Source organism: Desarmillaria tabescens, assembly GCF_030435595.1.
Source record: "Desarmillaria tabescens strain CCBAS 213 chromosome Unknown EV420scaffold_22, whole genome shotgun sequence".
NCBI lineage: Eukaryota > Fungi > Basidiomycota > Agaricomycetes > Agaricales > Physalacriaceae > Desarmillaria > Desarmillaria tabescens.
The window spans coordinates 364180-388151 of record NW_026848321.1 but is presented as its reverse complement, the minus strand read 5'-3'; the positions used below and the strand labels follow the sequence as shown (position 1 = coordinate 388151).

The following is a 23972-nucleotide window of genomic DNA, read 5'->3' as shown; positions in this document are numbered from 1 at the left end:
CCACACGGGGGGCCATGAAGACGAAAGACGACATAGCTGGGGAGAAAAATGTGACGTAGAAATCTGGTGCTTGGTCCTCGTTACCTTCGAGGACAGAGGTAATGTAGAGCCATCTGATTATATCCACCGATGCACATGAGCAAGCATTCATCAATCAACGCGAAGCCCTTGCAACCGTGTGCCCACTCATAACGATCCATTGGTTTTCAGGAGCGGTAAATCCTTGGTACGCCGGTGCTACCGTCTGAAGTCAATTATATCCACGGTACCATGGGTTAATATCGTAACAGCAGAGCCAAGCAGCAGCAAACTGGGCATCTTCTCCGTACTATCGGGCGTCAAGTTGGATAAACATATATGATGATATCCAAGAGATGCTCACCACTACTACAGGAGACGAACGTGCACCGGATTCAGATGTCAGTCTTGAGCAGAACGTATCAAATCAGCTCCCTCAGAATGCGAAGACAAGAGCTTAATCTTGACGGAAAGGTCGGAAGGTGGTATGTTCACGACAAATAAGCATTGAAAGCCACAGATTCGCGAAGGAAAAGGTGTGGTTAGGGTCAAACATCAAATAAAGGCAATTTTTATGAAGTTAATATAAAATTAAATAACTTCGGCAGCTCGGCGCCACACCTCTTTCATTCCGTGCCGTCCCGGCTTTGTTCCGGCTAGTAGCCATCTCCTTTCATATCTTGCTCTTTTGCGAACGAGTTTGCAAAGGAGGTGCGGGAAGCTGTCAGAAAGTTCAATTTCGGTAATACTGACTATTAGCACCCACCTCTAGAAATTATACTTGAACTTTGCTACAATTCTTCCAGAAGCCATCCGCAGCACAAAACAACGTTTACACATTCATTACGATCCGAGGCAAGATTGGTACTACTATTTCGGACAAATGTCTGCGCAGGGCACGGTGGCTGACTGCACAACGAGTTTCAAAAGGGAAATACTAGATCCCACGATTACAGAAAAAGGGGCTGTTCAGTAGTATACAGACTGGATAATCGCGAAACATGGCAACATGGTGAATATCCGCTAACCTGGGCCTGGACCCGAAGCGGTCATCACAATAGGCAGACGTTGCTGAGGGCTCCTGGACAATAAATCGGGATTATAATCTGACATCGAGAAAATCGTAAAATCGGACGCACAAGCTTACTTCGAAAAAATGATCCGCTAAGGTGACATACTCGGGGTCTCCAGTCAGACCAGGAAAGATCTTGCAAAACTCCTTCTTCAACAGCGTGTCTTCAGGATCTCTGTGATAGAAGCGAGTAGCCAGGCCTTCGTTGTTGAGTGGGACCCACTTCGATTGAGTAGCCACCACTAGGCGTCGTCTCTCAGGTACGGAGTTATCCTCGCACGAAGCCACCAAGAGCCTTTTTTTCGTAAGATAGATCACTATTTTAGCGAACAGAGAGATTGGAGGGCAGGCTGGATGAGGAGGGGGATCCATTCTGGCCGACATAATTTTCACATCGGAGTAGGTGTAGCTATAGCCGCCGATGACCTGCATTTTGTCAGTGCGGTCATCCATGCTGGGCTGGTAGTTGCTCATTTGCGAGATGTAATAGGGGTACCGGCAGCCAACTATGATTCATCTTCGATCTTCGGCAGTCTTCGGCCCGAATGTGCCGTGGGCAAATGGTTCAAGTTGTCTCAATTTTCGCAAATCTCTACTCAGGCTGGAGAAGTCGTACATATCTTCGCCAGCAAAGCCAAGAGATAGCATCAAGAGTGATCTTACAACGGTTCCAAAGGGAACGTCAAGGGGTAACAGACCTACATACTAGCTCTACTAGTAGACAAAAGCTCAAAAGGAGGACAAAAGAAAGACGGGAGTTTTGGTGGACGAGTTCAGTTGAACATTTTGCAAATCATCTTCATGAGTTAATCCTAGTTTCGAGACAAACAAAAATATATCAAACAGGATCGCCTTGTAAAAATCGTACCATGGTACAGAGTCGTCTAGTCTAGTCTAGCAGAAATTATCTATTAATCACCTCCGAGGTGACGTCCTGGCATTCACTCATAGTACCAAGTAACATCGATGACACCCGTATCAAGGCTGTCAAGCTGGGAGAAGGCACCCTCAGAGAGGTCAATGTGGGTGCTCTCGCAGTCAGGGCACAGGTCAGTTACGACTGCATCGACCCATTTGCCGTTGGCCGCGTCTGGAGCCAGTTCAGACCAAATATCCAACAAAAACAACATCAAAGCACATACTGATAACCCCAATGTGTTTCCAGCAATTAGCGCCATTGGCGTAAAGGCTGAGAGGAAGCGCCACAACCGAGTCGGAGTTCTGGCTATATGCACCGCAAGCGCCGGGATTGCCGGTGTCAGGCTCATACCAAGTAGCTACAACAAGGGAGGCAAATCAACGATTGAACGAACAACAGCCTTCTGGTTTCTTACCAATCCCGTGCCATGTTTGAGCACTAGCAGTGGCAGCACAGAGCGAAATTGCGGTAAGGACTGCTTGTCTGAGAGAGAACATGATCTTCTGGCGAGGGTTGATGTTCGAGTGAGTGTAGTTTACATGAACGAATGTCGATGTTGCATCTACGAGACGAGGCTTTTATACATTTTCACTCCTCCCATCGGACCCGACATTCGTCATGATGATCCAGGAAGTGCCGAGAGTGCGTGAGGGAATACGCTCCACCAGTTTCTTCCGTATACTTGCAAGTTGCGTGAGGTCAAGGCGGGGGGTGCGGGGTCCATGCAGCATAGTATGCTCGGTGCCCAGGTACAAGTGCACTTTAGCAGCAATGCTAGTATGCATTTGCTCTATGCCGGAAACCTGGTAAAGGAACGTCCACGGCACAGTCGTCCCTCGTCCCTAAATCTTCTGCATGGAAAAATATCAGCAGAAGCACGCGTGGGTATCGGGCGGTGACGGGCACATGGGCACCGGAACATGTCTGCATGCTTAGCTGGGAGCCTTCTGAGAGGCCAACACCGTTACGCGACAAGGAACTTCCGATGTAACACTCCGGCAGCGACGGAGAGGGGAGAGGAAAGGCTTCAGAGGAACCAGAGGTTTCAAGCTAACTTCGGCCAGAAGTCTATGTTCGTTAATACATAGATGGAGAATCTCACAGGAACACGCATATACGTCATTCAGACCAGTCAGAAACTTCATCAGAACCCGTCGTTGGACCTATATCGCACGCCGCAACATTATGACAGACATGTCTCTTCGGAAGACAATAATGCAGGGATAGAAAAATTTCGGACCTCTTCGGACCTGCGTTGTAATAGGATCGACCAATCGATCGTTCCGCTTGGTGAGGACGAAAAACAGTAGCTATGACTTGCTAGATAGCCGGATTTACGGTGATTCGTAATTTCGGAGATTTGGATGGAGTTTTCAGTGTTAGGAGCCGAATAGAATCGACATTCCCGTCCCTTGCTTCCAGCTTGATGGATAGTCGACTATGACTCGGGTTAGTCGGGCAAATCGGGCCTCAGCCACGAGGATTTGCTTCTCTCATAAGCTTCGTACCTCTGTCATAACGTTCAAAGTATCAGTTACCATCCTCGAAAGTAGCAAAGATCAGTGAGTTTTCTTCCACCAGTCTACCGTTGAATAACTGCTTGCATTGGCGCCATCCCTATGAAAAACAAAACAGTATAAATCTGCTTCGATAGATCACGGTATAGTCATCTGGGCGAACGGACGGCGCTTATCAATAACCAACGGCGGGCCTTCCAAGGTCCCGAGAAGTCCCTTCCAGACAAAATCCCTGGGGTTCCCATCCGATTCAGTGTATTTTGCCAGGAAAAGCTCGTCAGTCGCAGCTGCGAAGGAAACCATCAGAAAAAAAAAAATTCACATGGGAACAGAACAGACCTGGCGCTAGGGCTTTCTCCGACATCCAGATGTCAAACAGCGATGCTGCTTCAGTGGGCGTGAGGCCATCCGGGACTTGTAGTGGGAGAAGACCCGAAGCATATTTTCGAAGAGGACGAGATTGCTTGTCGTAAGGACTCGTAGCCCGATCATTAAAAACATCTAGCTCTAGACGGAGATCCTCTGAAAGAGGATACTGGGTGTCAGTGGAGGTTATAGCTCCCACAACAGCTCCCCTAGCCTGAGAAAGAGTCAACTACAAGAAGTGATGAAGAAGAAGAAGTCATACAAATGTTCGCCTGCCTGACGCGTATTCCATAAGAAGGCGAGGCATCGAAAGATGGTAAGAGCGGATCGGCATGAAATGAGGATCGCGATACGCGGTGCGGCAATAGAGCGCCTGGAAGTCGTCGACGGCCAACAAGACAGGATGTTGTTTTTGCTCTCCTAGCTCGGAGAAGAGCTCATCGAGAATGGCAGGCGCGATGGCCTTGTCGGCAAGGCCGGCCTCGATAAGTGTGGTTAACGGGGAAGCTGCTTCAACCTTTACTTTCTCAAAAGCGTGAGTTTTCTGAGTCGGAATGGAATCCAGACGAGCTCTGTTCACAATGAGGATACGCCGGAGCGTTTGATGTGCGTAATTGGGCTGGACATATGTTTGGGTTCGAAGGTCGTAGGTGTGCAAAGTCGTTGAGTTCACGGTGCTGACAGCTTGGGAAAATTGAGCGGACGAAAACAGAAAAAATTGGAGCGGGCCAACCTCTAGGCACGTATATGACTATCCAATCCTGCGCATGACAATATTGGACGGACTGAATTAGAAGGACACTCTTCCCGGTTCCGGCCCGACCAGCTGACAGGAGTGTTAGAATGATAGAACGCTTTGAGAAGCAACTTACTGATGACAACTCTGTGCCGTTTGCTCCCTTCATTCTGGGCGTGTCCATGGAGGATACGCACCATGTCAACCGTGGATTGTCGTATTATTGAACAAGGACGCGACAATATTCGGTGCTGGAAGTACATGAGAGCGTGCTGATATCTTAGTAAAATGGAAACGAACCTCGAGAAGTGTGGGTTTGGGCGAGCCATAATACCGTACCGGGTCGTTTTCTGTTGGTACAAAGAGGGTAGCCTGGCCAATCATGTCCTGTCGTATCGTCTCTGGTCCAAAAGGAGGATAGTCAAGCACTGGTCGGCTTCCAGTTTCAAAGAGCTCGTGCTGAAGTTTTGATTCGGGCATTGGCCGGAATATCTGGCGGAGGGAATCAGTCCAAGCATATGACGATATGGTAGTGATACATACCCCCTGGCGGTGGTCCCGACGAAAGAGCTTGCCCTTGTCCTTGGGTCCTTTCAATTTCCATGACGCTGTCCCTCCTGCGATGATACTTGGGTGAGTTTTTGCGCGAGGTAGTCGTGGTGATACTGACTCGCTTGTGGGACGTCGGGAATGTCCGCATAGTGCCGTGACTGCATAAGTGCGATTCCATGGTTAATAAGAGGCCGGTACGCGGAGCACGACGTCCCTGCGCGAGCTAAAATTGCCTATACATCGTGAAGTAGAAGAGTACAATAACAAAGGACACAGACATACCGGTGCCATCGCCCCCCAAGACTGTTGCCTATAAAAAACAGTCCCGGTTATCCCTTCCTAGTACGAAATGGAGAACTGAGTAAATATGCCGTGTCGACCACACGGTCGGGAGGATGTCGATGAATTCGGGACGATAAATTTCGGAAACGGACATGCTGTCACATAACACGTGATATTTTGTCACAAATGTTTGCTTTATTTGTCAAGACCCTCGACGTATTTGAAATTCCATAAATATACTCCACTGGCTGCTGTGCTGAACTTCGTTTTCACCGTCGTCGATGCCATGGAGGTGCGATAATTTCTTCTTCTGTGTAACATTGCTGATGATAGATCCTCAGTCGGTTCTGGACTTTTCGCGGGACTTCGATGTTTCCTCTTTGGATAAGGTTGTCATGACCTTCTACTCCGGCCAAGGCGAAGACGTGCGTACCGTGGCGGTTTTCGTGTCGAGCACTGAAATGGATTTCGATTTGCAGGCAAAGATTGCTCAGAACGTGCTAACACAGTTTGAAGAGCATCCGGATGCATGGACCCGCGTACCCGAGATCCTGGAGACGGCGTCGTTCCCCCAAACCAAGGTGCGCCATCGATTTCGTCTCCTATGCCACCCAGCTCATCTGGCGTAGTTCATTGGACTACAAATATTAGGGAAATTAGTATCAACGCGGTGGAAGACTTTGCCAGAGGGACAACGGCAAGGTGCGTTGACTAATTCTTCACTTTGAATCCATGTTCATTTCAGCAGGGATACGGAACTTTATCATATCAGCAACGGTCAAGGTCACATCGGATGAGGCACTACTACGGAGGGAGAAGTTATATGTTAATAAGCTCAACCTAGTGCTCATTCAGGTAAGCTTCGTAGGCACCTTTTGAGCGTTATTAATGCCACTTAGGTTCTCAAACAAGAATGGCCCCATAACTGGCCCAACTTCATACCTGAACTTGTCGAGTCGTCAAAAACCAATCTCACCTTATGCGAGAACAATATGACTATCCTCAAGCTTCTTTCTGAAGAGGTGTTCGACTTTTCTGCCGAACAAATGACCCAGGCGAAGATCGCCAATCTCAAGCAGCAGATGTGGAACGAATTCTCGGAGATTTTCAAGCTGTGCTCCGAAATCCTGGCCGAGGCGAACAAGGTATCTCTCGTTAAAGCCACGCTAGAGACTCTATACAAGTTCCTAAACTGGATTGCGCTGGGATACGTTTTCGAGACCCAGATCATCGAACTGCTTATCAATCGTGTAAGTCTTGTCGTTGCTCTGCGACAGGTTTAAACTTACTTGCGCGGCAGTTCCTCGAGCCACCCGACTCCCGTAACGTTACCCTTAGATGTCTCGCAGAGATCGCGCGTCTCCCTGCATCAGAGTACAACGACCGCGTCATCTTTATCTACACCTCGGTCATGGCTGCTGTGAGCCGTATCATCCCAATACACGCGAACATCGCAGAAGTGTACAAGAATGCCAGCCCCTCCGACGAGGAACTCGTGTTGAACTTGGCACTCTTCCTTACCAATTTCTTCAGCGAGCACCTGGAGCTTGTCGAGAATGATGCCCACAGAGATATCCTTCTTTCTGGGCACGCATATCTCGTCAAGATCTCTGCCGTAGAGGAAAGAGAGGTGTTCAAGATCTGCGCAGAGTACTGGGCCAAACTGCTTTCGGGTCTCTATAACGAAGTCACGGCCCTTCCTATAGGCAATCTCAGTCTGAGTCTCGCCGGAATACCGCACGTTCTAAGCGACCTCAAAATGCGGAAAGACATTTACGCCGAAGTTCTTTCGAATTTACGCCTAGTTGTCATCGAGCGTATGGTTAAGCCGGAGGAGGTGAGTGGATCTTCACATGTCGTGCGGTTATGCTAATTCCCTTGCAGGTCCTTGTCGTCGAGAACGATGAGGGTGAGATTGTTCGAGAACACCTCAAGGAAATCGACACCATAGTCCTTTACAAGTCGATGCGCGAGCTTCTCATCTACCTTACACATTTAGACGTGGTGGACACGGAAGCGATACTTACGCGGAAACTTGCTAAACAAGTTGACGGTACCGAGTGGTCATGGCAGAACCTCAACACGCTTTGCTGGGCAATTGGCTCGATTTCTGGAGCTATGAGTGGGTGTTGGTCAAATTTTATACCTCACCATGTACTAATTCGCATCTTTCAGATGAGGATACAGAAAAGCGATTCCTGGTAACGGTGATCAAGGACCTCCTAGGTTTGGTCGAACAAAAACGAGGCAAAGACAACAAGGCTGTCATCGCCTCTGACATTATGTACATTGTCGGGCAATACCCCCGGTTCCTTAAGGCACATTGGAAGTTCCTGAAGACTGTCGTGAACAAGCTATTTGAGTTTATGCACGAGACGCACGAAGGTAACGTTCATCGTCTATACATGTTTTCTGTTAAACTGATTGAGTACAGGTGTACAGGATATGGCCTGCGACACCTTCATCAAAATCGCACAGAAGTGTCGACGACACTTCGTCATGCAACAAGCGGGCGAGAAAGAGCCCTTCGTTAACGAGATTTTGCGATCATTAAATCGCATAACAGTGGATCTTTCGCCCCAGCAAGTAATGCGAAGTTTATCCGCTCTTCTTTTCCAATGATGCTAAACTCTATCTAGGTCCATACATTTTATGAAGCTGTCGGGTACATGATCGCCGCGCAGCCTAATAAACTTCACCAAGAAAGGCTTCTGGCTGAATTGATGGATCTACCTAACACTGCCGTGCGTGTTCAAACACTCCTTTCTTCTGTGTAATTGACGCCGTTCCTTTTTAGTGGGATACATTGATGGTCCAAGCAGCCCAAAATGCCGATGTTCTTTCCAGCATGGACAACGTGAAGTTATTTTCTAATGTTCTCAAGTCGAACGTTTCGGCGTGTATATCTGTGGGGCCATTTTTCCTGCCCCAGATTGCCCGGATATTTGCGGATATGCTGGGACTTTATAAGGCCGTCAGTGGAATCATCAGCGAGACCGTCGCTCGAGAAGGTGTGCAAGCCCATCTGTTCCAGGGCCTCAAATTGACCTGTCTCACCGTTCAGGTGCCATCGCTAGCAAGAAAACCCATATTCGCCACCTCCGTACAGTCAAAAAAGATATCTTGAAACTGATGGAAACCTACATCCAGCGAGCTGATGACCTCGAGTCAGTTAATAACTCGTTCATCCCACCATTGTTAGATGCGATCTTGGGTGATTACAATCGGAACGTACCGATTGCTCGCGACTCGGAAGTGTTGAACTTGATGACTGTCGTGACTAATCGCCTCGGGGTGTGTAATTGTCGCATGTTGTCCATCTTCGAATTATACTGATTCCGTGATACAGCAACTGCTGACACCTCAAGTGATACCTATCATTGAAGCCGTTTTCGAACCGACGCTGACTATGATAACTGCCGATTTTACCGAGTTCCCGGAGCATCGCTTATGGTTCTTCAAGCTTCTTGAGGCCATCAACAGAAACTGCTTCCCCGGTAAGTTGATGTCGTAACTATCTATCGCATGGACCGACTGACATTCCCGAAGCCCTTCTTCAGTTGCAACCGGACCAGTTCAAGATGTTCATGAACAGCGTGTTCTGGGCTATCAAACATACCATGCGTGATATCGCAGACGTTGGCTTGGGCAGTACGTAATTTCATTTAGTTCATCACTCGCCGCGCTGCTGACCTTCTGCCCAGTGCTCAGCGAGCTGATAACGAAGTTCTCCCAATCCCCACCGGAAGTTGCAGGGCCCTTCTTCCAGCAATACTTCACGACGATCATGCAAGAAATATTCTTCGTGCTCACTGATTCGGAACATAAGAGCGGATTTACCGCGCAGGTGGCGATCCTGGCGAAGCTCTTCTTGTTCGCTAACACCATGCTGGAAAAGGTGCCTCTGTTTGAGACCGAGCGGCTCGACACAACGAATAGGATTCTGCTACAGGGGTACCTGGCCAATCTGCTTGGAAGTGCGTTCCCTCACATGCAGAAGGGACAGATTGTTGAATTCGTTGGCGGGTTGAACGAGTTCTACAGTGACGGTATCAAGTTTAGAGGGGCTGTGAGGGATTTCCTCATTCAGCTCAAGGAGTTCTCTGGGGATGAGCTGTATCTGGATGAGAAAGAGGCTGAGGCACAAAAGAAGGCGGATCAAGAGAGGCAAGTGGCTATGAGTATACCTGGGATGTTAAAGCCATCGCAGCTGGAAGAGAAGGATGAGAATATATAGAATTTGAAGGGTGATGCGGTATCTAAGTTTCTTGCTTTGTTCTTGCTATCAATTTGTAAATATGTATCCTTTCGTTTCTCCTCCTTGTACCGATGAACGGCCATTAAATGTAATTAATGTATCTTGAAACGAGTTATCGTATGTGGCTCGCAGCGTCACTGTTGTTATCGTGTTAGGGCAAAGACCTCACTAGATCTTGGTAGCATCATCAAGCGATACGGAAAGCACTAGTTGACGTTCGATGCAAATTTTAGTAGAAAATAATATTACAGGAGACGATGATGTCCATGCATTACGTTCAGCAGCAAGGATCAGGAGCACAAGCAATCGTTCATCGACTGACCGTGATGAGACTCGCAGTAACAAGTGCCCTGAAATTATTCTAGAGCAGAATCAATGAGGAAGCAGTATCTCGAGGAGAAAGTGAACTTACATCCTTCGTATACGCCTCCAATAGTCTTTGCGTCATCTCTTTGCTCCACCCATATTCAGCCTCCATCTTCGCCTTCAACACGGAAGAAGCAGCTAGGTACTTTGAAACTCGGAACTTGTCTTCTTGCGACATAGTATTCCAAACCGTTACCGACTGCGGGAATGGATATTTGGCCTTCACACCCACTGATACATCTCCTTCTGTTTTAGGCACGATGGGCCCGGGAGTATACATGCCAGTGGACGGCCAAGGTGGGGTGGCTTTCACCGGAAATGAGGCGGGATTGCTTCGTCCCTGCAACTTCCGCCAGGGAGCAAGTCGGACTTGGTGCGCCTCGCGTTCTCGTCTGATGTCTTCGTTCCACGGTTGTATGAGGTAACTATGCACAAAACGGTTGTAGGAGAGAGACTGGAAAGGGGGAAAGAAGAAACAAGTGTCAGTAACATGTTGTATGGCCCATGTGTCGCGCCTTCAAGTAGGGCACAAGGCTGAGTTGACAGGTAGACCATTAGATATCAGACCCACGCCTGTCATCCTGCAGCACTCTTACATATTGAAAGAAAGTTACGGGTAATCACTCGCCTCTATTTGTTCCGCGACAGTGGATTCTTGTGGTCCGTTTTCGCAGCCAGGAAGGTTAGCTTGCGTCTCGTCAAAAGAGTAGTACCGTCCCAATGCATCGTCGAAATATTCTTGAGCATGCCTATCATATATTCGGCTAAGATTTCTGGAATGTTCATCTTCGAGCTCAGCAGTGCGCTCTGCGATGTACTTCATATCTCGTTCTGATTTCGTGAGGTCATCTTCCATCGCTTCTAAGCTATGACTGTTGGGAAGCATAGGATATGAAGACGAAGATCGAATGGCTTACGACGGAATTTCTACACTTTGGTTCGCCACGGTGTCGGAAGCAAAAGTATCTAATCTTTCAAGGCGGCCTTGGTCTCGGAATTCTGCCCGCTTGGTCGGCAAAATTCGACCCCTCGAGGTTGGGGGCAAATACGGATTGTGGGGAAGATCAGACATATGTTCCTGTAATATTATGCAGGATGTCGCCCTAATATTTCAAGGGAACGACAAATATCGACCTTTTTTGTGCGTAAGGATGTTGGTTTGGCTGGCTGAGACGAATTTGAAATTGAATCTGGTGGCTTGTCGGACCCCGGTCCGATGCTCTCTTCTCCCACGCCGGCTGCATTCAAAGCTGGCTTCTGTTTTTTGTGCAATCGGCTAACTACTGGGCACAAAGTTTCATTTGTTATCCTCTCCAAGGTGGTTATGTATACTATAACTACTGATTCCCGTTCCATCCGGACATGAATGGCAGGTGTAACACGAACCTGGAAAACGGTGAAAGCCAAGGCCCAAGGCTTCAAGTACGCAATTTTTTCCTTCCGACTGGTGCGGACTCGGGATATCCAAAACTCACTAGATTATTGTGATGATACTTGTGGGCCGTAGTGTCGCTCAACGACTGCGAAGTACGTCTTTGCTTCTAGTTCAAACCGTCTGCGTCCGCTTTCTTCGTCGTTCCGTGATCGTAAACGCATTCAGCTGTCGTCCCAAATCGCAATTTTTCAATAGTAGCTCTCTAAAACCAGGCTTACGGAGAGTATATGCTGGATTCCTTCTTTTCTACTGTTGTTGCTCTATACCCAGAGATTACCTGCCCCTTGTTGTAGTCTCAAGTAGACCACTACGTGGGTTTCCAGGTATGTAATCTGTTGATGCCATCAAATCAACTAAAATCTCAAGCCGCCTAGTTTCTCAACCTTCGCATTCCTTCTACACTTCTTTGGCTGGATGTTGTTTCATGCACTGTAGAATTATAACCCTAACTCCTTGCTGGGCGTGCGAGAGGTCTTTATCATCTTGTAATTTCCGCTCCCCTCGAAAGTTTGTGTACATATAAGAACAGGTCATATCATGCTTTCTAGTTTCATTCGAACATCCACCGACTCCTTCGAATATTCGGCATACCAATGGTGTTCTCTTTCAAGCAATCCGTTTTTGTTGCACTGTCTTTGTCCTTTGGTATGGTCAAAGCATTCACTGGAGAAGGTATGTTTTTCTACGCTGTCACGGATGCCGCCCTTGTTCTCACATAAGTTCCAGCCACTTGGTACACCCCCAATGGCGGATCAGGGGCCTGCGGTGCTCCTTTGCAAAATTTTGACCATGTCGTCGCGCTCTCCAGCGACCAGTACGCTGAAGGCACGAATTGCGGGAGGCGTGTTCGGGTTTACTGTATGTCCGCTGCCGTCGTTCGGTTATCAGACTAATAGAACCCTCGCAGATAGAGGAAACTTTGTAGATGCCACTGTCGGCGACCTCTGCCCTAGTTGTGGGCCTAATGGTCTTGACCTCACCTCATCGGCGTTCGAGAAACTTACAAGTCTTGATGATGGTCGCATTTTGGTCACTTGGCATTATGAGTAAAATTTGGATCCGCGTCCATCCAGTGGGCGTAGTAAGGCCAATTCCTTCTTTTCCAATCTGCCCCATTATTATCGTATATTGGTCTTCTGTTGCGCCTTACTTGTATCGATAAACGCTGCAAACGCATATTCAGTACAATGACTTGACCGATCGACAAGATGACATCTCCATTCCCTGAAGAACTCATATCCCCAGGATCTCTCGTCGCCAACGTTTCCATTCAGTTTGCCTGTATAAACTGAAGCATTCGCTCCAGCGGCGATCGCTAATCTCCATACGTACTTGCGATTCGATGTGGTTATCCAGAGTGACTCGACACTTTTTCTATATCCTTCTATTGTCTTTATTCCACTGCAGTCCACTCATGAGGCGTCTTGCGATGACGACACTGGAAGAGAATGATAATGTCAATTCAGAATGTCTCGAGTATCCAGAAGAAATCAGTGATTATTTTATTCTGTACAATAGAAACATCACGTAACAGCCAAACACATCTAGCTGAGCCTTGAGCGCTCGAAAACATAAAGATTGTCCAAGAATTCACGTACTAAGTCAGACGCTCTCGTCATGACATGTATCTCTCTACAATCCGCTTCGCTCAATACCACGGCCCGTCCACCACTTGGCCCGTGTTGGCCACACCGACGACAAAAATTCCGTCGCATCGTCATTCTTGAAGTATATCCACCTGAGCTATAGCCTCTATTATCTTATCCGAGTCTTCATCGAACATATTATCAGTCAGGAACTGTAAACTGAGGGTTGGGCTCGAATTGTAACTTGAAGACCCACTGCTATTGCCAGGTGATAAATCGTAGGCTCGCCGGTGCCTTCGATCGCCACCGATGTGTCGTGTCTCGGGACAGAGATAGTTAATCCTCAACCTTCGAATAGGACTTCCCCTCAGAGAACGTCTTTCTGCTAGATAATTGACGTGTGGCCGGTATATATCACTGGCTTCTGGGCTACCCTCGATGGACAGCACCCTTAATAGAGGGCAGACGATGTCCAAGCCACCGTCGGGCTGCAATGCCCTGACAATATCCACTGATGAATTCCAGAGCCACAATTCTACGACGCTGGGAAGACATCGAAACAATGGTTTCCATGCTATCCGAGGTGTCTGGGGGTGTTGCGATCTGGTGCTCTTGTCGATGCGTAATATCTGGACGTCCCTGACACCGTTGAGAACAGCTCTATACGATCGAGCTAAAGCCCGTACGTGATCACAGAGGTATACAGCAGCCCATCGACAAGGGCGATGACATACTCCAAATTCCTACTATCGGTCTTCGAGAAGGAAAGTCGCCATTCTGTAACCCTATTAACGCTGGCTGCAAAGGCTGATACAAGGTTGGATATGTCGCAGCTTGTATCTGACGACCAATATTCCACGCCCCAGAGATAAACTGCAGCCTGAGAGGATAATATCAGATGTGAAATCAACTGACTAATATGAGGCACGTTTTCCGGTTCAGTGACCCCATTGAAAGGTGCGAAGGTTATTAAGATGTACTATGCGATCTTTGCTCAGCTCTCGGTCGTCATTATTTTCCCAGCGCATGGGACCAGTATCAAAGAAGATCAGGTCCTCCGGCAACGGACACCCTTCTAAGAAATCAAGGAATTCCGGAGTGGAATGGCGCTGCGAAAAATCGGCGGATTGGCGACGGATGGAAACATGTGTAAGGCCGCGAAAATAATTTGCAGGCCATGTAGAAAAGCTGTCGAGATGCAGCATTTGCAGGCTAGGCATCAGTGTCCGTCAAAGAGAGGCATCAAATGCGAGCCACCAGTGCCATAGTGTTGTTGACATTCGAACGAAAGACTGACAAGATTCGGGGCAGCCCCGGAAAGGACTTGAAATATCGTCGATACTGACAGTTTCTGCCAAAACGAGATCGAAATATGGAATTCACACAGTCTGTGCGAGAGACTAGAAAGGCGCTCGATGGCACTTAATGGAAAATCACGTCTATGGAATCCCAGAATGATTGCGAGGAGAGAGGAAGCATCAATCTTGTCCAGGAAAGTGAACGAGATCGTCGTCTGTGATATACCACATAGGGGCCAAAGAATGCACAATATCCCCCCACCGCCGGCAAACATGGAGAAGGGATATCCAGCCTTGGTTATGCTTGCGACACAGCGACATCGCTGGACCTGGGTTAGGAAGAAAACTGGGAATGTCCAACTTGGTCTCCTTTAATATGAAAGAAAGAAACTCCATAGGAAGCCGGTTTATTGGCTGGAGATCATTGTGTTCACACCGAACCATGGCCGATAATTGTTGAAGGCTTTCATCAAGTTTCTCTAACTGAGCACTATTATTCTGTTGCAAAGATGCGGAGGCATGAGTAGAGACATACCTCTGAAACAGATCGTAGTCTGATACGATGCTGTCAGGCGATCTCGACCTGGAAATTTTACGGAGGCTTATCTTTGGTTAATTCCATATCGTAAGGCTTCGAGCAACTATTTCTCCGGGATATGCGCTCCAGTCGGCGGCATAGCGTAAATATTCGGCTAAGAAAAGAAAAGACACAAAATGTCGTGGTCTGGAGGCTGGTAGTGAACGCTGTCCGCGTTGATGCTGTCGATTTTTCCAATGTGTCAATATCCAGACGATTTCACAGCCTGGTAGAAGAAAGCAGGTTAAGAAATGAAAAGAAGGTGGCGGTTGGTTGATAAATCACAAACAGCCCAATATAGCAACAGGTTTGTACCGGTTTTAGTCTCCAATTGTAGGGAAGAATTGAATGAAGGGTCGTAATACAGACGTTCCGAAAAACCTTGTCCACGGTTGCCAAACAAGGCAAGTAAAATAAAAAAATAAAAAAATGCAAGAAAATTGTGAAAATAGCATGGTGCCTTCATTCGTGAGTATAATGTATCATAAATAGATTCGTTGAGGATGTACGAGGTGTATAGAGGTAATGTAACAGGTATGAGGCCAATAGGTCAGTGGTAGGACGTCATGCATTCATGAGCGGGGTCTGTGCTAGCGGTAATGGGAGGCAGCGGCAGAGCATTAGAGTGGTGTGGGAGGCTGTGGAGATGTTTTCTCCCTTGTAAACAGTAATAAGTCGTTCCAAAATGAAAGTGGATAACTTCCCTTGAAGATGTATGTTTAGCATACCAGCCACCGCGCCCTCTCCAAAGCTTCCCAGTCTACAACGCCCGAACTCCCACCAGCCCAGTCCTAACCATGAAAACTGACGAAATAAAGCCAGGATATCCAGTTGCAGGTGTCTTTGTCGCAGTGAAATGGTGCGGGCGGACTATGGCGTTGTGGTGCAGGAGGCCGGGAGCTGTCGACATCCAGACTGTGGCAAAATCACGGCGGCCGCCTGCTTGACTGAATGCAGAATCGTTCTTCAAAGCTGTCTTGTCTTTTCTTGTCTCTTGAATGACGATGATGGCAAGAACGAAGGTGTGACCGGCTGTTCGGTGCGAGACAGCCTGAACATGTAAATCTGGCGGCGCTCACTAGTCCTTCATCAGTCAGATGCTCTTATTTCAAGTATGATCTTTACGACACACTGCAGCACCCATGGATCATTAAATTTGTATCTTTCTACTAAATAACACGCACAAATGAAGTCTGTATGCTATTTCTACGATTTTCTTGTATTTATCTGATTTTTTGATTTTACCTGCCCTTTTTGGCAGTGTGGACAAGGTTTTTCGGAACGTCTGTACGTAGAAAATTCACCAACATCAAGCATAAAAGAGAGGGTTCGAGGGTGATCGCATATTCTTCCTCTGCAATACAGAAGCCATGGCCGCGTCAAAGTTGTGGTATCTTATTAAATAAAGCTGCAACACTAATAAAAAAACGATGACCTCCTGGAGGGCGCAAGGATGCTTCCCGGGACCGAGTAATTAAAGTCGGGAAACCTGTTTTCACCTCCGCTTCCAGGAGAAGGAAGCGGGGACCTGTAGCCAAGCGCCCGTGCTAATTCCAGCTGACTCTTCAAGTACCCGATATGATCATGTAACTTCACAACGTGCTCAGTAAACACCATTGAGTCGTCTTCTGGTAAAGACTCCTTCAAGTTCGTTAAGAACTCATAAAATCCCCCTAGGCTGTTTCTAGCCGGTGGGTGGGCAACAGCGCGATTTCGGGGGATACGACGTGGCGGTAGCATCTCCTCGGGGATGTAGGAAGAAGAGGAAATCGAGTGTTCCGTGGCTTCAGGACCGAGTGCGTACGCATAAGCCTGAGAGTTGGTAGTGGGGGATGGCAACGCACGCAAAGGATACGTTATATCCGTCGTGATCTCATGCATCCCCCTTGGCCTGCTTTCGGACGATGAATATGGTACAGGTCCATTTTCTTGGCGTCGGAGAGACAGTGATATCTCCTCAGAATTGCGAGGGGGATGTGAGATTGAACGTTCGATGGCTGAAAAGCCGGGGGCGTGGAGCTGAGAGTCGCTGCCGGAGGATGGCGATGTAGAGTCTTCTGGGGGCGGTTTGAAGCTAAATGGATCAGCATGAGATTCTGATGTTCCCCAAATGGAGCTCCGGCTGTCGTCCCTGGGATCACTCACGGACACCTGACTTCTTCTCTTGTCAATGCAGAGATATATGGATATCATCACGACAAAGACGAAAGAGAGTGCCGCCGTGGCCGCGGAAATGATCAAGACAAGGTCCGAAGTATGGGGGCTTCCGAATATACCGCTGTTGATAATCAGCTACTTGTCAGAAACCAGATGGAATACAACGCACCGCCCCGGGTCGCCTGTCAGAGGAGGTACTGGATCCCGTTTTTGAACTTCATAACTGAAGGGTTCCCCGACATGAAAGATGTCACTTTGAGAGAATGACGACCGTGCGTCCGACTGTTGTCTAATCAATAAGCATGTTATCCTGACGTCAAGGGGTAATCTGTAATCGTGGAGAACTTACTCTGAGTTTAGAAAGGCCATGATGGAATAATTGCTTCGAAAGAAATCAGTGGTGACCACTAATGACGAAAGTGATACTGACCCAATATAGGCAAACGATGCATAAAACACGGTGTCTTTCATAAAATTGGTGACGCTCATTGAAAACTTTGACGCATCTAACCGACCCTCATCATTCAGGAAGGTGCGTAGAACGAAATTTGATGGATCGTTATCAGAATACAAAAGATGGATCGATGTGTTCGCCCCAATGAGCACCCCGCTTGGAACAGTAATGCGGAGAGAGCAAGATAACTCAATGAGCATCATGCTAGACATCGCACCAGGCATTGAGTAATCGGCTACGAGCTAATACATGTTACTCACAATATAAATATCCAAGGCATCTAGATAGCCGGTCAAAAGGAGCGAGATATGAAAAGAATGTGAGGTGACAAAAGAATGTTAGGGGAAGGGAGGGAATTAAGAAGAGAGGCCAGTGGGCAAGGGAAACGGGGACACCCAATAAAGTACCCGATGCGAGGACGAAGGTACTTGTAGGATACAGCAAAGCAACCAACGATCCATCTTCATCTATTGACATAGCAGTGGCCGATTGCAGAGAGAGCGACAATAGATATCATCTGAGTAGCGTCGCAATAGTTACTTGCTTGATCTCCCAACTTGGCATATATAGGAACTGCACAGCCATGAACGTTGGCGTGAAAACGGCGGTGAGTGACATGACCATAGCTTCTTGGAACACAAGGTGCATTATCTTGCGTACAAAGACTTATATCCGGAAGAGGACTTTGGCATTTGTCGCGTCAGGGGTCGGGTGGCGATATTCTGCTTCTACGTGGAAAGTCAGCGAACAATCAAAAACGAGGATATAAGTCGCCTTTTGCAGTCAGAGCAGATCAGCATTCCGCGTTGCTCGGTCAAGCAACATGATCTGCCGGGCATCCTGGAAGAGAAACCGACAACAAGCGTTAGCTGATTACGATGGATACGCTGAGCGAGGGGACTGAGTCGGTTATTGTTGCTGACGTTCAACTAATATAATCATTTGTCAGACTGGAGGACTGCAATGGTGAGCGGATGGGTCACCTTTATCCAAGAGGCTGAGGTGAAAGACACAACTCGGAGACGTGCGCCCCCTTAGGGGAAGTGCCTATCATTGACACTTTGGGAATGAATATACCCATCGTCATGAGGTGAATTTTGATGCACGGTCAGTAAAGGAGACTTTTCAAACCACTTGAGCCGTGTGCACGGTGGTTCCTGCTAGGCTGTTTCGGGATTGAAAGTCTATTGAAGATCAACGCTGAGCTGAGATGAGACGAAAAATTGATACTCGCTTTATACGTAACTGGGTGTATAACCAATGCATCCCGACTCTGAACGAGTCTAGGCGTCCTAGAGTGCTCTAGCGAAGTCGTCTAGCTCATCTATGTCCAGCATTCATAGGCCCACGCCAGGATTACGTGACAACAAGGCAAGATCTATCGAAATGATGACTTCAAAACCGGACGAAGGAGATCACAAAGATTTACAGTTAAAGGGAATCATATAGGCGGAAAACCATCAAAGAAAGCAGCCGGAAATAGGGCTCCGAGAACGATACCAGGTATTGGGCGTACAGGGCGACACAACGAATGGCGAGTTTATATTCGTCCTGAACCAATCTCTTCATCAGATAAAATGTTGGATTTATTCAGAAATTTAGAACAATCCTGCCCAGGAGGAAGAGAATGACGCACAGACAGCGCTCTCGTGGTTTACATGACCACTGGGTAGACCCATCAGGAAACCGGACTGCACAATATTTCGGAATTTACGGGAAGGTTCCTGATATCTGATCATCGTGATATGCGCCGTTCGATATTGGAATGATTTGTTGAGTCATGCGCTTGAGGGAAGGAGAACAGACAGCATCGGACGCCACGAAATCCGGTGTGAAAGACCTCAGTCCAACGCCATCAGTTATGAGAAAAAGATACGGAATCAAATAACACAAAGTAATCACCGCCTCCGGGTTCAGTGTAAGCTCCCTGTATCAATCATGATGTGAGTGCTTGAAATGTGAAGTTATCGTTGGCCGTAGAGCTGGTTCGGCAATTTCCGTACGGACGGCATACGGGCCGCACGCTACTTTCTTGACTCGAAGGCACTCTCGTTTGTACTCTGGACCGGTTCTCAGCCAGCGCAGTATGACTTACGGGTACAGGGATCATACTGATGCCGTAGCCTGCTATCATCCTGGTGCCGGTTAGCACTAAACTTTCCATTGTTGGAGTTTCAAGTGTCGCGCATCACAGCGCAGTTGACGTCGGGATCATCGGTTGTCAGGGTTAGTCAGGCAAGAACTCGTTTATTACATCCTGTTACTTCTATTAGTGTACACGGTGAGTAGATAAATAGGTAGTCGAATGAAGACAACCCTCGCCTGTTTGCGAGGGTTCCCTGCTATATCCGGGTGAGCGGCTGGAGAATTACCGCTTATCTCAACATCCATCACATCAGAAACGGCGGCCTCTTCAAATAATCGGGAACCGACTGAAGGAGAGGACCAATGACCTCCGGGTGCAGTAACTATCCTGAACTCCTGTCAAATTCCTAGAAATTCAAACCTATCTTCTCTAACCGCTAACCTCAGCACTACAAGACACTTCGCTCACCTACGTTCCATTTTTTTCACGCTGTGGCTATTCGCGCACCTGGAACGGCACTTACCTTGCCATGCTCGAGGAGGAATGCCCGATGAGCCCTAGTATGCCCGCTTTCTGTTGGACCTCTTTTCTGATTGTGCTAGTCTTGCTATTTTCGCTCTCTTTACTGTCCTTTCGAGAATCCGTGCAGTATTCACGCTGGAAAAATTCCATTGTTGATTTTTCAACACCTTCGTCTTTATGGTTGCGATAGATTTGTGGCTATATTATCGAGAAAAATCGCCTATCACCCACCGGACAAGGTCCGCTTCTGTGTTCTCCTCAACACACAGATGCTTCTCGAAGCAGCGGGCGGCTATCAAAGGGTTATGATGTTCCCATGAACGTGCTTATATACGACATCTGCGCTGCTCTCTCATTCTGATACCATCCAGATGATTTCCTTTGACTTCAACGTTGTTTCTCCCACTGATCTGACCGGTATGTCCTTTGAACAAAACATCAGCATTATGGCAAACGGCCCTTTTCTCTCAGGTGCTCAGCTGGACGAGACGGTCGCTATTGCTGTCAGAGCCTACGATACTAGTAGGTTACGAGCCTGTGATAATAGGTACGGGAGGTCTATATGACTTCCTTTTCAGATCCTTCTATTCGTGCGATGGCCGGCGGAAACAAGGCTCTGTATGATCATTTTTTCAGGGCTGTAACTCGCGCGCTAGTCCTAGAAGGCAAGATATGGCTCGCCACTTCAGATGGCAAGATCGTTGGAGTTCTCGGAGGCTTTGGACCCGGGAGTTTCCTTTGGGCAACATCAATTTACTGTTTCATACCCTCGTATTGAGTATTAACACATTGATCTATGCTGCGTATCTAGGGAAGAACAACGTGCCTTGAGGTTTGACGATGTCTATGCTAGGCTGACGGAAGAAACTCAATATTGGTGGCAAAACATCGTACGCATAGTATATTGGGCTTCGACTCGGTATAAACTCAATATTCGCGCCTGCACAGTATGAGCCACGGATCAAAGAATTCATGGATAACGCTCTAGGAAAAACTGTATGTATATTGCTTCGGAGTTATTGATGCATTTGACGCCATATATTTAAAGGCAAAACTCAAAGATTGGATGATATCGCTTTTGGCGGTCGATCCGCCATACCAACGCCGCGGAATTGCGACGGCCATGTTGAAGCATATGACTAGCCAGGTAAGCCATGAAAATCGCAACGACCTTCCCATCTCCGGGCTGAGAAACTTCCTCAGGCGATCCAAGACAATGCAATTATGGTTGTTGGCGCAGATATCAATCTCAATGTGGGTACTTTTCCTCAGAGTCCTAGGCCTACGTGACAAATATCTTTAGGTTCGCATTTACGAGAGTTTTGGGTTCGAACTCAAGGGAAAGGCTGTTCTTGCGAGCTCTGTCAGGGGGAAAGCTATCCGATTTTCGCTCTGAAGAAGGTACCTTGAACGTTGCCCACGGGCGCAGACATCGGCGATGTCATAGATAATCAATCTATACCCCACACTCCACCTAGACCTAGATCCAGGATGAGTGATGGAATGCGAATTATATCAGCGATTCAGTTTTCGCACGGCATTGGAGGCATCCGAACATATACAGAACGAGAAAATGAACGCGCGTGACATAAGTATTCATCCAAAGCGATGTCCACAGGTGACAGTCTGTCCAGTGGAGTCCTATCAAGTCCACAACCAGTCCAGGTCGCGTTTTAAAGGACCGAAATCCCCTCCGTACACCTACTGTAGCTACTGGGGCTGGCCACGAGCAAGCACCGCCGCGTCTCTGTACATGGATTATGGGTTGCGGTTTCGAAATATAGAGTATAAAAATAAATAAATTAAAAAAAGGTCTAGGTCGCGTTGATGTCACATGATCGAACATCCGGCCATTTCCGGGGAATTTCGGATTTCCGCTTGCTGCGCCAGGTCTTTGTTTCATACAAAGACTCCTTTGTCCTTGCTTTATCTCGCGGCGAGTTTGGATGACAGCTGTGCTCTTACATCTCTAGGTCTTCGATTCTACAGTTCTGCGAACCTGAAGTACGTGTTTATGATCTCCACATCACGTCGCTAGATCCACATTCCTAGGTATTAGCAGCCCATAAGGCCGAAATTATTGAAAAAACCCTGGGAGGGAGAGGGTTAACTTTTTTGATAAAATCCTCTTAGTCTCACATTTATTGATGAAATTTTCAATGAACAGATGGGTGCGCGGGTGCAGGCCGCTTCCAAAAACAGATTGCACTATAATTATAGCGAACAAAATTTTCTTCCCTATTCTGTTCTGTCGGGGCACTTGTTCCTACCTTCCGCCGCTGCCTTATCCGCAAATGCCGCCCTCCTGCCATTGCCTGGGGCCTCCTCAAAAATATTGGGCTCAGAAAATATTATTTTATGTACTGATACTGCTTCTATGCCTATCTTTACCATATATTTAATTGAATGCGTCATGTCAGCATGGTTTGCCAGATGCACTTACCACAGGAACTGTGTTGCCGATGACTCGGCTTGATCAGCTTAGGGCCGAAGTCGATTTCGAGAAGGTAATGATGGAAGGACAGGACTAGCAACTACACTATGGCTAATACTACTAGTACTTCCAGTGAGCAAATGCAGACATCAAATTAATTTACTTTTTTAATGTCAACACGCCCAGCGCAAACGGCTCGAAAATGACTTCAGCATTAAGCCAATTCAAGCTGAGATATCGGCAACACCATGTGGGAATATATCTATTGGAATTATTGCAGTGGGAGGCTTGCAGTAGGTATAATACTAAATTGTTAGCTACTAGAGCTCCTAATGAGCTCCTTATATACTACACAAAGTATCTAGAATATTCTACCAAAAGTACTAAATATATCTAAGTATCATGACAAATGAGTAAGCCGAAGCTTCGGGAATCTTCTAGTACAAGCTTGAAGTTGCAAATCCCAACAATATCATTCCCAGTTTGGTATACGGTTTGGAATTCGGGATAGCAGACAATACATTGCACTTATTCAATACATAAGATGATAATAGAAGTAATGAATGATTGCTCTATCTTGTTTATTTCTCTCAATGTATGGATAGCTAAGGACAAGAAGTATCTTGATGTTTTCCGGAGTTTTCCGACACACCCCTAACTCGATCACAGTAAGCAAATAGGTCGAGGTTGTACAGTCTCGAAACTCTCTCCATGCTTGGAAATATAATTCATAGAGTCTATTAGCTTCTGCAATTCTCTAATAATCTTCTCTGCACATACTTTCTATCCTATGCTAATGTAGACATGAATTATGATCTTGTTGTGCTCTCAAAAGTATGCAAGAGGCATGTGTAAAAGGCATACCTCACAGTACATGCTCAAATCTAGTTACATTGCCTAGAGAAGCACAGTCTATAGTTATTTAGAGTGCTATGTGTCAAGAAGTATACCTGCCCTGATGAAAATATACCTCAGTCAGACCAAATTGCACCAGATGAGATTGTGTGTGTACATATTCTTCATGAATTCGCATCAATGAGAAAAGCAATTACAAGGCACATACAGGCAGATCGCCATGGATCGGACACCTGTTTTGGATAATAGAACACATAAAATTACATGTTCAACCAATATTACCTGTGGAAAGGCTGTACATACCTGTGTACAAAGGATGCATCCTTGAAATGTCCTAAAATGCGTGATATCCACCATAAAAGGCAGATTAAACATGGTTAGGATAAATTATATACAATAAAAAGTACACAAATGTATACTAGAGCATTCTTATAGTATATTCCGTTAATTTTCAGGGCTTAGGAGCAAAGGATTTGAGCAGA

General features: G+C 47.1%; 10 protein-coding genes across 10 annotated transcripts; 4 read left to right on the top strand and 6 right to left on the bottom strand.

Annotated features, from left to right (window-relative positions):
* Positions 1-617: 617 nt before the first annotated feature.
* Positions 618-1580, bottom strand: EV420DRAFT_1550081 (uncharacterized protein). The gene is made up of 2 exons (XM_060473442.1): positions 1158-1580; positions 618-1099 (listed from the first exon to the last, which is right to left on the bottom strand). The coding sequence occupies exons 1-2, from the start codon at positions 1562-1564 to the stop codon at positions 1042-1044; spliced, it is 465 nt and encodes a 154-aa protein (XP_060329620.1). The 5' UTR covers positions 1565-1580; the 3' UTR covers positions 618-1041.
* A 451-nt stretch (positions 1581-2031) lies between these two features.
* On the bottom strand, positions 2032-2335 carry EV420DRAFT_1271654 (RlpA-like double-psi beta-barrel-protein domain-containing protein-containing protein; the record flags this gene model as incomplete). The annotated part of the gene is made up of 2 exons (XM_060467650.1): positions 2032-2180; positions 2233-2335. Coding segments are annotated over 2 exons (252 nt in total), but the record flags the coding sequence as incomplete, so codon positions are not given.
* A 1239-nt stretch (positions 2336-3574) lies between these two features.
* Positions 3575-5707, bottom strand: EV420DRAFT_1550078 (mitochondrial ribosomal death-associated protein 3-domain-containing protein). Its single transcript, XM_060473441.1, has 9 exons — positions 5463-5707; positions 5299-5413; positions 5172-5245; positions 4929-5120; positions 4765-4879; positions 4626-4718; positions 4155-4576; positions 3866-4106; positions 3575-3813 (listed from the first exon to the last, which is right to left on the bottom strand). The coding sequence occupies exons 1-9, from the start codon at positions 5469-5471 to the stop codon at positions 3665-3667; spliced, it is 1410 nt and encodes a 469-aa protein (XP_060329618.1). The 5' UTR covers positions 5472-5707; the 3' UTR covers positions 3575-3664.
* Positions 5429-9900, top strand: EV420DRAFT_518222 (CRM1 C terminal-domain-containing protein). Its single transcript, XM_060482447.1, has 16 exons — positions 5429-5754; positions 5804-5887; positions 5942-6043; positions 6092-6164; positions 6211-6317; positions 6362-6712; positions 6763-7299; positions 7347-7584; positions 7638-7847; positions 7897-8048; positions 8102-8206; positions 8260-8473; positions 8527-8756; positions 8812-8959; positions 9012-9113; positions 9167-9900. The coding sequence occupies exons 1-16, from the start codon at positions 5749-5751 to the stop codon at positions 9697-9699; spliced, it is 3192 nt and encodes a 1063-aa protein (XP_060329617.1). The 5' UTR covers positions 5429-5748; the 3' UTR covers positions 9700-9900.
* Positions 9901-11304: 1404 nt separating this feature from the next.
* Positions 11305-12248, top strand: EV420DRAFT_518192 (uncharacterized protein). The gene is made up of 4 exons (XM_060482446.1): positions 11305-11508; positions 11565-11844; positions 11896-12193; position 12248. The coding sequence occupies exons 1-3, from the start codon at positions 11449-11451 to the stop codon at positions 12042-12044; spliced, it is 489 nt and encodes a 162-aa protein (XP_060329616.1). The 5' UTR covers positions 11305-11448; the 3' UTR covers positions 12045-12193; position 12248.
* Positions 12247-12571, top strand: EV420DRAFT_1271698 (RlpA-like double-psi beta-barrel-protein domain-containing protein-containing protein; the record flags this gene model as incomplete). Its single annotated transcript, XM_060467655.1, has 2 exons — positions 12247-12379; positions 12429-12571. Coding segments are annotated over 2 exons (276 nt in total), but the record flags the coding sequence as incomplete, so codon positions are not given.
* A 487-nt stretch (positions 12572-13058) lies between these two features.
* On the bottom strand, positions 13059-14680 carry EV420DRAFT_1689965 (uncharacterized protein; the record flags this gene model as incomplete). The annotated part of the gene is made up of 4 exons (XM_060479331.1): positions 13059-13767; positions 13794-13987; positions 14088-14295; positions 14454-14680. 4 exons carry the CDS (start codon positions 14678-14680, stop codon positions 13239-13241), a joined length of 1158 nt encoding a protein of 385 aa, XP_060329614.1. The 3' UTR covers positions 13059-13238.
* A 1514-nt stretch (positions 14681-16194) lies between these two features.
* Positions 16195-17511, bottom strand: EV420DRAFT_1550059 (uncharacterized protein). The gene is made up of 2 exons (XM_060473439.1): positions 17309-17511; positions 16195-17260 (listed from the first exon to the last, which is right to left on the bottom strand). The coding sequence occupies exon 2, from the start codon at positions 17173-17175 to the stop codon at positions 16399-16401; it is 777 nt and encodes a 258-aa protein (XP_060329613.1). The 5' UTR covers positions 17176-17260; positions 17309-17511; the 3' UTR covers positions 16195-16398.
* Positions 17326-18024, bottom strand: EV420DRAFT_518118 (uncharacterized protein). Its single transcript, XM_060482445.1, has 4 exons — positions 17854-18024; positions 17570-17797; positions 17485-17521; positions 17326-17428 (listed from the first exon to the last, which is right to left on the bottom strand). The coding sequence occupies exons 1-3, from the start codon at positions 17871-17873 to the stop codon at positions 17485-17487; spliced, it is 285 nt and encodes a 94-aa protein (XP_060329612.1). The 5' UTR covers positions 17874-18024; the 3' UTR covers positions 17326-17428.
* Positions 18025-20620: 2596 nt separating this feature from the next.
* Positions 20621-21661, top strand: EV420DRAFT_1765032 (uncharacterized protein; the record flags this gene model as incomplete). Its single annotated transcript, XM_060480807.1, has 7 exons — positions 20621-20723; positions 20780-20972; positions 21013-21091; positions 21150-21197; positions 21250-21348; positions 21405-21455; positions 21505-21661. The coding sequence occupies 7 exons, from the start codon at positions 20621-20623 to the stop codon at positions 21595-21597; spliced, it is 666 nt and encodes a 221-aa protein (XP_060329611.1). The 3' UTR covers positions 21598-21661.
* Positions 21662-23972: the final 2311 nt, after the last annotated feature.